This window comes from Anopheles funestus, chromosome 3RL, assembly GCF_943734845.2.
Source record: "Anopheles funestus chromosome 3RL, idAnoFuneDA-416_04, whole genome shotgun sequence".
Lineage (NCBI taxonomy): Eukaryota > Metazoa > Arthropoda > Insecta > Diptera > Culicidae > Anopheles > Anopheles funestus.
This window is the reverse complement of record NC_064599.1, coordinates 83,739,443-83,751,757: the sequence shown is the minus strand read 5'-3', so window position 1 is coordinate 83,751,757 and position 12,315 is coordinate 83,739,443. Positions and strand designations below refer to the sequence as shown.

Sequence of the window (12,315 nt, the reverse complement as noted above, 5' to 3'; positions counted from 1 at the left end):
TGGTTGTTTTTTTTAATCTCTAATCTTGTTTTAGTATTTAAAATCTTTGATTTTTATAACTTTACCACTTTAACATAATTCACTTTATTTATACTGATGGTATTGCAAAAGTTGTCTTATTCCTTTAACATTTCAAAATAAATTTTCATTTCCATTTTGTTCTAGCCGAAAGCTTGCTAACAGCGAGCAATCAACGGTATTAATCAACAAATGGATAAAGTTACACCCTTACATGAAGTCAATTTAAAACTTTTTTTTATCGCTTTCCCAATGCATCCCCCACCATCAACCAAAAACACATTCAAATGCTGCCTTGTACTGTAATGTGGTAAATAATGGGCATAAATGTTGGTCCAACTTTAGCCACCTACACGCACACACCCAGCCACACATACATTGTTCAGCGCAATTTCTCCATTCCTGTGGCATAGAGGTATTTCCACAGCTCGAGACACATAAATTTCAGACTTTCGCACCCACAATTTATCTCTCCAAAATTGTGATCGGTTTAAATTTATTTCACGTTTCACATATACCGCTGCTGCCACCCGTTGCATCTGCCCTCACGTTGGTTTTGCCTTTACCTTGACGTTTAAATTTGTCACATGCGCCAGGTTACGCTTCAGCAGCAATCCAATTACCACTTCAATATTTTATCAGCCAAAGACTAGGACGGGCGGTGTCGTCATATGATGATGGGTAAGAGCAGAAGAGAGCGTTCAGCTTTTTTTTGCAACGTGGCGACGAAGTGGTGAAAGATTTTGCGACGCGACGAATCACATTATCGCAACAGAGAATTGAGTTTTTGCAAAAAAATTTGCGCGTGTAATGATATCTTCGTGTCCCGGGAACCAGCTCGCTTTTCCGAAACACACTATGGTGTGTTTTCTTGTCTCTTTACAATTTTGTTAAGCTCATCTCAATCGTTCATCAGCAAAATTCTTCCAAAACTATTCGCTTAAACTAGCGCTGTGGTGTATGAGTGACGACGTCAAAGATTGATGTAAACTTCGCCAATAAGGTTGAGGAAAATGGTAGGGAGAGGAAAATTTGATTTGAATTTCAATTTTCACGATCACACAATCAACGAAATCGAGCACCCTCGACGTCATCCGAGGGATAGGACGAGCAGAGCTTAAGGATAGAAATATTTCGGTCTTTTTTGTTGTTGTACCTATATAAATGATACATTCCTAGATTCTAATCACATCAGGCGTCGGACGTCGTCTGGAGTGTCTACTTTATGTCCGCTATCCATCACCACTTGAAACTCTGGACATCTAGTCACTTTTTCTACGGATGCATGGGTGCAAACAAAGGTTATCATCATCCTGATTACTCGCCGTATGCTGTAGAGGGATACAATTATTGGCGCCTGTATCTTGTTACACTTTCACAGGCACACACAAAACTGAGAACAGAGAAATACCAAACAGTTCCTGAATACTCCCAAATGTCTGACGAAGGGATGTTTTTATTCCCTCTACTCTGGCAAAGTTTTTTTTTGTCTGTCGCGCCCAAACACTTTGTAACGTATAGTTTGATCCATGCTTATGGCAACGTACGGGACGAGATGTCGCCAATGTGGCTATTTTTTGTGTTAGGTTGTATCCAGAGACCGACCCAGTTGTGGTACAAATGGCACATTTGCATACTACACGGCACTGGGAAGATTCGTTCGTTCAACGAGCTGACAGAATTCGACATTGTTTGACTGGAGAAACATTGGAGCGGAAGTACACATGTTTCGCATCCAGCTGAGTGGAACTAAAGTTTGGCTTTCTCTATATACATTTTTTTTCTAAAGACTGGACATCATGGAGACAATATATCCAAATTTGATAGTTGTACAAGCTTTTGGTTTAGGACAGAAGAACATTTATACGTACTGCTACCATCAAGTACGATTTTACTTCTCCTGGAGTGTATTACGATTCCCAAAATTTTCGATTGAGAAATTCACACCAAAATGTGTGCTCCGATCTGAGAGGACGAGCATGAGCATAGTGCAAATAAATCGTACGTTATGATTATTTTTTTAGATATCCAATCTATGCAATCTACTCTCATTTGAAAAATATTTCACGTTTACATCTTTTATGGATTTTTCCCGCATTTTGAGTGTGATACATTGCAGCTTCTTACGTATGCGAGAACTGTCTGTTTAGTTGTCAACTGCTAGCTGATACTGTTCGCTTCAAAAATTTCCCCATGACCGTATGAAAGCTGGTCATCAGATGAATTTAATCGAATTCCGCTTTCAGTCAAATGAAATGGAGGATTTGTAGCACAACCAACCCATTACCTGCAGCTTGGCATTCTCCGGTTCGTGCTTTAGTTTGGCTTTTAGCACTCATCAGCATCCCAGAGATATTCTCCCCCAAAAGCCTTTCCTTTAGAAAACTGGACCGGAGAACAAAAAAAAAAAACAAATTATCCGCTTTTTCCGTGCATCCGTTTTCGGACCAACCAGCACAATCATCGTCCCCATCGACAAACTCATCGAAAATCGGTTTTGAACTCGATCCAAAAATAAAATAACCCTCCGAATTTCAAGACTCAGAACGACGATGTGTGGTCCTACTCATTCAGTCGAAAATTTTTGCACACCTGGTTCTCGCACAGATTGTTTGCCCGTAAGTTCCGGAAATATTTGTCGATTGTTCCCTTTCAGCAAGCAAAAACGATGCTTTTCTACTGCCCCGGCAGAAAAGAGCTTCCCGGGAAGATGGGAGTGCGATGAAAAATCGACTATCAACACTTTGTTTTTCACCAGAGGCAACATCCATTGGATCCGGATCGAAGCACGATATGTAGGACCAACTTCATGGTGCTAGGGGGAAAAAAATGAAAGGATTCATGTGAATTTCTCAACCAGCTTTTGGCATTCGTCGTTCCGCAATCTGATGATTTACATAATCATCCAGGACGCAGAAAAATGAGGTTCAGAGCGAAAAGAAAGTAGGAGGCGCCCTTCAGTTCCTTCGGTCATGAACCATAACCAGGCAGAACTCGAAAAGCGAAACAAACCCAAGACTTCTTGAGAATGAGTCGGTTGTTTTACAAATAGTGAAACGCCAATAAATTTGTGCCACTCACCCAAACAACGAGTCACGCACACTCTATTAGTGTACGCGCTGTGCCAAGGTAGATGGCGAAGGGTGAGGTGTTATACATTTTTGACAAATCTAATCCTGTCCGGAAAAGCGATTCCCCGCGCACGCTGATAATAAAGCTAAAGCACCTTACGGTTCGACAGTACCAGGAAAAGCTCTTAGGAAAATGCTCCCTAGCGCGGTAGAACGGTCGGCAAGGTTAAAAACGGTGGTGGCATTAGGTTTGTTGAGCGACAGGAAACCGCACTAATTTGCTGTGTGAAAATGGAAAACTAATTTGCGTGCCCTGAGAGCGCTTCCTCGGGGCTCGAGACGTCCAATAAATATATTAGCATGGTGCTTTTATTATTAAATTTATTGGAACTAAGCAGGTTCACTTAGTATAAATTTGAACTGAAACTAATGCATTTGCAAAGAGTGTATAAAAAGTGTTTTAAATTTAATTCTGCCTCTCATTTAATGTAGACTTCTGCAAGTCTGCAATACACGATGTCATGAGGAACAATATGCAATTTATAATGCCACTTTTTAATTTTCACTTCAATTAAAACAATAATCTCCATGCAGTATTTAACACATTCGTTCATATACTAACATAATGATCATTGTTCCTTCACTTTGACTCGGGCCTAGGCTACCAACGACGTTTAACATGGATTTCCCGGTACGAATGGTTGCTCGAAACTGGGTCGTTGCACAATACCGTCCACTTTCGGATAATCCCGGTCTTGGCGGCATACTATGCGCACAATACACGTGAACTTGATCCTTGTTTGCTTCAGCCGTTCGTTGGCGCAATTCCTTCCGGTTTTTGTGTACGACTTGGACGCAATTCCGACTGAAAATCAGCTCCAGCAAGAACAATTCCACACTCCCCACTGAAGAGCTTCGCGACCATACTTGCCATACTCGGTAACTTGCTGCTATCTTGCCGTCTTGCAATTGGTAACGGAGTTGTCCCACTGTCAGTGGCAATTGGAATAGTGGACATTCAAACGAGGGGGGGTTCTATGGCTCCACCTCCAAAAAGTGTTGCGTAACGCGTCCGTGCGTAGCCGTGGAATGGATTGGCTCACATCAAGCTGGCGTGTGTAGTGGCGCAGAAGTGCTACGCCACGGTCATCAGCCATTAATTGACAGCCGGTGACATGACCGGTATATGTGTGAGCGTGTGTGCCGTACTTAGCGTCACCATAAATGATTGCCATCGATGTGGGGTTTCAGCACCGAGGCGTTTTGATACTGGGCAATAGGTTCGACCCTGGTGGCCGCCCAAGATGTCCGAACCGGAATGGGGTTCGCTTTGTTGGCCTGCTGCAATCCGATTAGCGGAGCGAAACCACGATGGCGATGGTGAGAAGATGACCCTATTTATATAATGAATATGGTCAGCTGCGCGACAAAGTCAACCCGTCACGGGTTTAATGTATCAAGTCAAGCTGAATACACAAACGATGCGTAACCCGTTACGTTACGTATGTTGTGTCGCTTTTGGCTAAAGTTGACAAAACTCTTCAACAGAGCTTTTACATACTCCAATCCCACGCAATTCGACAATATTGCTCCTTTTCTCGTCTGTTTTCACTGCAGTACAGTGAATCAGTGATAGTGTTTAATGTCTCTGTTCTGTTAAATTTCTCATAAAACATACCGCACCAAGAGTAATGTGATGTTTTTTATTGTTTGTAGCAATTGTTTAATCTGTAAAAATGGAAAAAGCAGACAAATATCTGCGTGGGTGTGTGGGCAGAACTGTCAATGGCGCCATTGAAGTCTGATTTTTATAACACAACTGCTTCGGGATTTTATTCTACCATCAATGTAATGGGGGATAATTTCCAACCAAACTGTACCATAAAATGTTTGCTGGTCTAACACTTTAAGGAGAACCTCATAAACCCTTTTGGGGAGGATATAAGTTGAAAAAGTGTACAAGTTTTGAAGAAAAACTTCATTTGATATCAATTAAAACAGTTTTTTTTAAATAAAATACAACATTTAGGCAAAGCAGATTGTTTATTCCAATCTAAATGAGGTAAACATAAAACCAAATGTTCTGTGCTAGAAATCTCCTCCACTATTATTTATGACGTCTGGTGGTACACGTTATACACTTATTACAAAACCATCATATGCGCGAACTTAGAAGCTTTTTCAAAAAATACTTTCCAACAGTATCGCTCTCAACGTTACCGAATGCTGACGTGCGGGACGTGCGTTCTCGGATCACATTAATTTAATTACTCACTCAGCTCACGTCTCATCCTAGAGCCCCACAACGCCCCGCAATATGACAATACTGGTGCCGTTCCGAATCCGGCACCGACCAAATAGAGCTTCCCAAAATTGCTTTGCCAAAAGTTTGCACAGAGCGAGATCAAATCCTAAAAGTTTCCCTTCACTTATGTTTTATAGTACGATCCGCATGCTTGCACTACACGTTTTTCCTAGCTCCCAGCTCGGTGAAGCGCATGTATGCGTGTGGGCAGAAATAAAACTTCGAATGGTATAACTTTCGGTGTGACGGTTCGTTTCCGGCCGTGCAAATCGAGCTAAGCAACCGAAATAGAGTCCGTTTCGGACGGTAAGCTTCATATTTTATTGGTATTTTCAACCAAACCGGAAAGCGGAAATGAAATTATTTAAAACACAAGAATGGAAAATTAAAAACGATGTGACAAGACAACAAATGCGTAAAGAAAAGGATAGCGTATGTAAGGAATATAGGCGACGAACTTAAACAGTTTCGCAAACTACTCGTCTGCTGCTAGAAAGAAATTAAGAGATTAAAAAATTGTTTCCACTGAACGAGGAACTTTTTTTCCTCGAAAAGAGCATTTGTGGTAAAGGGAACACTCTCTTCATACTTGAAGTTATGCATATAAATTGTTAAATCTTATAGCCATTTTTCGTACCGGCACATACTTCTCTCATAATGCAGGTGCAGGATTACACCGGAGAACGAACGGCACATGATGAGAAAGCAAATGAAAAAAAAATCCCTTATTGGCCTTATTCGCTTCGATTTGCACAGTGAAGCGTAAGCAAATGAGGTTTATACCTGGGGCGAAGCTTTTAATTCTCATTTTAATGAGTTTCAGTACGCTTTGTGCTGGTCCGTGATTCAATTTTCGTCTGAAACTTTACCGGACACAGTTTTATAGAATGCTTCCTCTGAATTTGGATTTTTTTTAACAAATTCAGGTAGAAGTTTAAATGCAAAAAAAAACAAATATTTTCAAGTTTATTAACCGTTGTAGCATGTTATGATAAATGAAATTTTTAAGCCTATTGAGCTCAAATATGAAATTAATATAAATAACAAAATATGCACATAGTTATCAGCACAACCACCAACTTGTACATTGGATCGTAAATCAACTCTTAAGTAAACAGTAGCTTTCATTTTCATGTCACATCGTTCCACACTTCAGAACATTGGCATGATTTTTCTTCCAGCCGTTGCGTGGGAAAATGTATTGTTAATGGTATTGTCAACGGTCGCGATGCAATTCAGTTGTGTCGTCGGTTCTATTGTGTCAGCACTGTGGACCCAAATGCGGTAGTTCGTAGCATCGGAAAGGTATTCGAATAGAAATGAAGCTGGCAAATATCGTATTAATGATTGCTTGTTCTCATAACCCTCGCACGTTTGATCGTCATCTCATGAGTGCGCGTGTGTTTGTGTATGCGAAAGATGCCGTTCAAAATGTTTAGAAGATTGATCAGTCTGTCTTTTTTTCTTATCTACAATGTTATTTCAAGGTGTACGCCGATCTTTTAGAAGGTTTCCAATTAAAATTACCCGTAGTATAACAGTCTCGTCATTTGGCTGGCATTTTTAGTACCGTTCCAACAACTGAGCGTGTTCGGGGTGTACAACAAATGCTGTGAAGCATTTTCAGTTGCAAATTTAAAGTGCCCCATCTACATCATGGGTGGTGAGAGTGAATTTTTCGGCTAAAAAGTGAAGTGATGCCAACGCGTAACATTTTACGCGAACGCTAGAAAATGTTTCGTAAGCGTCTTGCCGTGCTCATAATGAGTTCCGGGAGTTTCCGTTTCTTGGAATAGTTCAAGTAGTTCCGGTACAAAATTGATGCTCTGGAATTTCGTTGCGTACAGCGGAAGTGATTCGTTAGTAGTCTATTTGCTGAAGTGCTAGTTCCGGGAAGAGTACAGAAGTGGCATGTTGTAGAGAGTGGAACCAAAGTGATGTTCATCGGAGTATAGAGGACGACTTAAGGTCATATGCCCTTTTTTGTCATACAGATCCTAACATAAAGATGAAGGACAACTTTTCCAGGGAATGTTCTGCCGTTCTGCGAGTGGTTTGATGTGGAAAACCGATGGAATGATTTCGTCACACCTGTTTCCGAATTCTTGGTCCACTTGTGAACACTTGTGAGACATTATTTTGCACCTAAATTCAGCAAATTCATACACATCTGCAACAATAGCTTTCCTTCTAAAACTTATCGAGTTGAACTAGTGTTTGTAAGCATCTTATGTTCTACGTGATTTGTACAACACACTGACATGAAGTTGTTTGTCTTGCTTAGAAGGTATTGTTGAATGGTTTATTAGTAGGATACATTTTTACGCGTTACTAATTTGTTCGCATCCGTAGCAAATGAGAATAGTGACAAACTGTAGCCCTAAACCAACTTTCCATACACACAATAAAACAACGAAAATGATTGGGATTTTTTTCCGTGTTCGAGAACGGATGCGCAAAGCTAAATAAATGGATAAGTAAATAAATAAATATATGAGCAAATAAATAAATAAATTGTTCTGCCGCGCACAATGCCCACGGCCCACCCGTCTTTCCCATCGAATTGGTGTAGGTAATAGAAAAATCGTCAAACCTCTCAAACTGGCTCCTGAAGCCATAAATCGTACAAATCGTGCCGGCGGGTGTCATGTGGTGAGCGCATGTTGCCAGAAACATTCCGCGACAAGGAAGGGAATACAACGATTTTGCTTCACCCAATCCATCCATCATCAGGGTTTTCGTTCCGATGAGATCTCTTAGGTCGCCCGTGGATCATGTGGTGAAAATGGGTAAAATAAATGTAAACGCAAAATAAAAAATAAAGATTGAAATTATCAAACGGGGCTTCGAGAATGATTTCGGCTCGTGGAATATTTTCTGGTTGTGCTGTAACATTTTTTTTGTTTTATTTAAAAATGAAGAAAATGAAGAATGAAGAAAAGTATATCTTTAAGTTTGGCTTTGTCCCTAATGATTACAATGCACATTTTACTGCTGTGATTTTCATTCCAAGACAAGACCATTTTAATCTTTCAATTGAGTTTGTTTTTTAGACTATACCGACTGTACCGGTGTTTGATCCACCGCCAGAAAAATAAAAATTGAAATCCAAGGGATTCCTAAATTTGGTATGATCCCTTATCATCTTTTGGCCTACCGCGATCGTTTAGTTTGCGCATTGGATGATCCGAATCCGCATGGGTGGGCGATGAGGTGATTACTCCCTTCGACGTTTTCAAGATTAAGATTTTCCCATTATCGTACGTTTGGTGTTGTTTCTGAGCGTTTAATGTATTTATATCCACTGTGTGTCATGCCATGAATATACTATTTTTTATTCCGTAAAATACACAGATAAAAAGGAAAGGAAAAAGTTTCACTTTCCTCAACATTTCTGTTAGGTTTATTTTAAATCGACAACTGTATATTGTGTTGTTTCTGTAAATGACTCCATCTTTGCATCTCGTTAATAATATTAGTCAACATTTCTCCCAACATTTTATGTCATAATTTATAGCATTTATAGTTTTCAAAATATATGCCTTAATTTTAATCCTGTTCAAATAAACCCTGTCAAACACTTACAAACGTGTCGAATAGGATCGAAATTTGTCTCATCAGTTGAGAGTTAAATCCAATTTACGGCTGCTCCCTTGGTGAGCGGTACGGGGTAAGAATTTTTGGCAATAGTCCCTACCTTTCCATTTTTCCATCCTATTCCGACCTTCCACCTATTGAATCGTGAATTATTTTTATGATTTCTCAAAGGTGCCTGTCGTGTCATGCGCTAATCATTTGCGCGTTTCTGCACAGACCACCGCCGACCTGCACCGGATATGGGCGGCTGAACTTTTTCAAATTCAACCGTTACGGTCGTTACGGTCCCAAACCGATTCAGAGGCATGTGTCTATTTTGAAATCTTGGAAACAGGTGAGGGTCACGTTTCATGAGCGGCCGCAAAACAAAACAACAACCAAATCCAAATCACCCTCCGAAGAGACCTGATAAGTTTTTTCTCATTCTCTCATTAAAAGATCTAAATACTCACGGACATACACTCACACAAGCGACGAGAAGATCGCAAATCTGTTTCTCTCCTTCGTCGTTATGTTTTAATTTTTCGCGGTCACTGGCAAATCGGCACAATTTTGGCTGGTCGCAAATTGTAATAGATCGTTCACAGCATCAGTTCGAGCAAGATCGACCGTGAGGGTGTTTTTTTTTGTGCTACAATCATGTGATTTTAAATAAAAGAAAAAGGACAATGTACTCCATATCAACTAATTCGGATGAAGTGACTGTAAATTTCGCTAGAGTTTATGAAAAGCTATGCTTTGCGGATAGGAATGATAAAGCAAAGTGATGAATGTTAGAGCAGTGAATAAACAGGTGGACAATTAATGTCAAAGTGAAAAAAGAAACTATTTTACTTAGTGAGTTTGAGATTTTCTGTTACGAGTTCTGTTCTGTTACTCAGTTAAGTGTAAATTTAAATAATAATGTCATAATTTTCTTTTTATTGCCTCAGCATTGTGTGCAATTCTTAAAAAATAGAAAACTATCACAAGCTTCCGATTTGTATGTACTTATTCAAAGTGTCGGTGTGTGTTAAAAGTATTGCAAAATAACAACAACAAAGTGCAAAAAGTTTTCCAATAAGTGAGCTCATCAAGCCCGGTGATTCGCCTTACCTGTGTTTTTCTGTAAGTGTCCACGTTTGTGAGCGTGAAAAAGCGATAGCTGTAAAGTGGGTGTTAAGAGTGCTGTAAGCAATATGGCGGAGGATTGCAACAAAACTCCAGCCGCCGGTGGCGACCCCGAGAAGGGGGTAAGCAAGCAGGCAAGCCCGGCCGTGCAGCAGAAGAATGCCGGCAGCAAGGGCGCGTCACCAAATAAGGCTGCCGGGAAAGGTAATGGCATGTTTTAATAGCTGGTGGAAAATACAAAAGTCAAATAGATAAATTCGATTAGTATTTCTTCATTGTTCCTGAATGCACGGTAGAAGTTTCACTTTAAACGCTATTAAACAAACGAAGCGTTGGTCACATTCTTCACAAAGTTTAAACAATCAGCATTGCCCGACTTTAACCGCAAATCACTTCGTGTTGTCTGGATTATCACCGGTAGCGGGTCGACCGAACGACACCACAAATACCGGTGGTCATATTCGACAGACAGACGTTGTTTAAATAATTCATATCAACCCATATTCAACTATTACCAGTATCTGTTCCATCAGAAACCACACACCCTGTCACACCCGGTGGCGTTGTGGTTTCATTTTCCACCATTCATATCGCGTCCTGTTATCGGCTAACTGCCGGATGCAACCGTCAGTTTTCCATGGTTTTGTCGCTAGGTTCCCTTGGTTGCTGGTGGTCCACACTATTGACAATCCGGTTGCAATTCGACGAACCGGAAAATTAACACCAAGATTGGATACACACACAAACACACATACGTGTACACATACCTGCAGGCAAGTAACGATTGGGGTATGAAGCTGAAGGAAGCTATTCGCCGGAAGCTGTCTTACAACAGCTAGTCATTGTCATTCCGTTTTTACAATCCTGGGGCTATAGGAGAAAGCTTTCTAACACTGTTAAGGTAATGATGCAGGAGATGGGGATGAAGAAAGCTACCCTTTCTACTGGCAAAGCCATTGACAGTTGCGACAGTGTCGAAAGGGAAGCGTTTGCGGTTCTGAACGGATTTTCTAAGAAAGTTGGAAAGTGATTGGCCCCGCGCTCTCTATTCAGCTGGACGAAATGGAAATATCGTGTCGCTGTAGGGACGGTTGTAATCGTTGAATAATCGTTGGAACAATAAGTAACCGATATCAAGCGACTCGCGCGTTAAACTTTGGATCGATTCACTTTAAAGGCGATTCTGTTCTTTAGAGGAAAATGTACCAACGTTTAGTAGTTAAAAGAATTCTTTTTTAAGGATTATCCTATATTGAAGAAATTGTTCATTCTCTCAAAAGCTTCATACTTTACCCTTTTCTATTCCGCTACTCATTAGATGGAATAACAACTCTACATACATCCAAAGATAATCTTCTAAAAAAATTCTGCTTCTCCTGCATAGGACCCTCATTCGAGGTGGAAGTGTTCAATACCGATCTGGTTACAATTTCCGTTGACTTGATACATGACACCAACTAAGTTCAACAACTCTACCTCTACTTGAAAAATGTGTATACTTTAAAAGACATCGTTTTCCGTGTCGAAATTTGAAAATAACACCACCATTCGGGCTTTTCCTTCTTTTTCCTTTTTCCAATTGTTACACCCACCGTTACGCATCGTCTAACATCAAACGGAAATCGATGCTTGAATGATTCCATCGAAGTAATTGTACACGGCACGATGGGTCTCACCCTTTTCGCACATTGCACTGCCATCTCAGGCGTAAGGTGTTTCCTGAGGATTTCGATATCATTTCTCTGGATCCTTTTGCAAAACGATCAAATTACAAGCAAAACCGTTCTTCCCGGAGTGCCAAAGTGCTTTTCTGGATGTACCCCTTCTTCGTTCGATATCGCGAGCAAAGCAAATAGAATACGTGACTCTTGGGACATTCAAATGCTGTCTATTTGCCGGTCAATTTTGATTCCTTCCCCGTTGCTGCCTCAATCAATGTTACGCATCGTTGACACGTCGAATGTTTGATTTCGGTCCACAAGGTCTTCCTACTCGAATGGATTCACATTACACTGCTTGGGCATATGGTGCCTGGTTTGTTGGGCAGTTGAAAGAGTATATTGAGTTCAGATTTCCTTTTTTACTCGCTCCTGCAAAACAACTAGATTCTCCGTAAAAGAAGGCCAACAAGAGGAAAGCTAATGTAAACACAAATAATTGAATAAATCTCGTCCCCGTCGCGTACACAGCAAGCAAACGATGTTTGACCGCCTT

The 12,315-nt window shown here is 40.6% G+C and overlaps 1 protein-coding gene across 20 annotated transcripts in view; it reads left to right on the top strand.

Annotated features, from left to right (window-relative positions):
* The window catches only part of LOC125767431 (solute carrier family 12 member 4), a 115,058-nt gene that overhangs the window by 46,175 nt on the left and 56,568 nt on the right, over positions 1 to 12,315 (top strand). For 8 of the 20 annotated variants that reach the window (XM_049434012.1, XM_049434009.1, XM_049434007.1 and 5 more), the window contains exon 2: positions 9,924 to 10,305. The exons of 10 other annotated variants lie outside the window; for them this stretch is intronic. In XM_049434012.1, the coding sequence (XP_049289969.1) occupies positions 10,170 to 10,305 (136 nt within the window). In that variant the 5' untranslated portion in view covers positions 9,924 to 10,169. Of the gene's footprint in view, positions 1 to 9,604; positions 9,829 to 9,923; positions 10,306 to 12,315 lie in introns of those variants that run through there. 2 more of the 20 variants (XM_049434011.1, XM_049434008.1) reach the window with 2 other exon arrangements.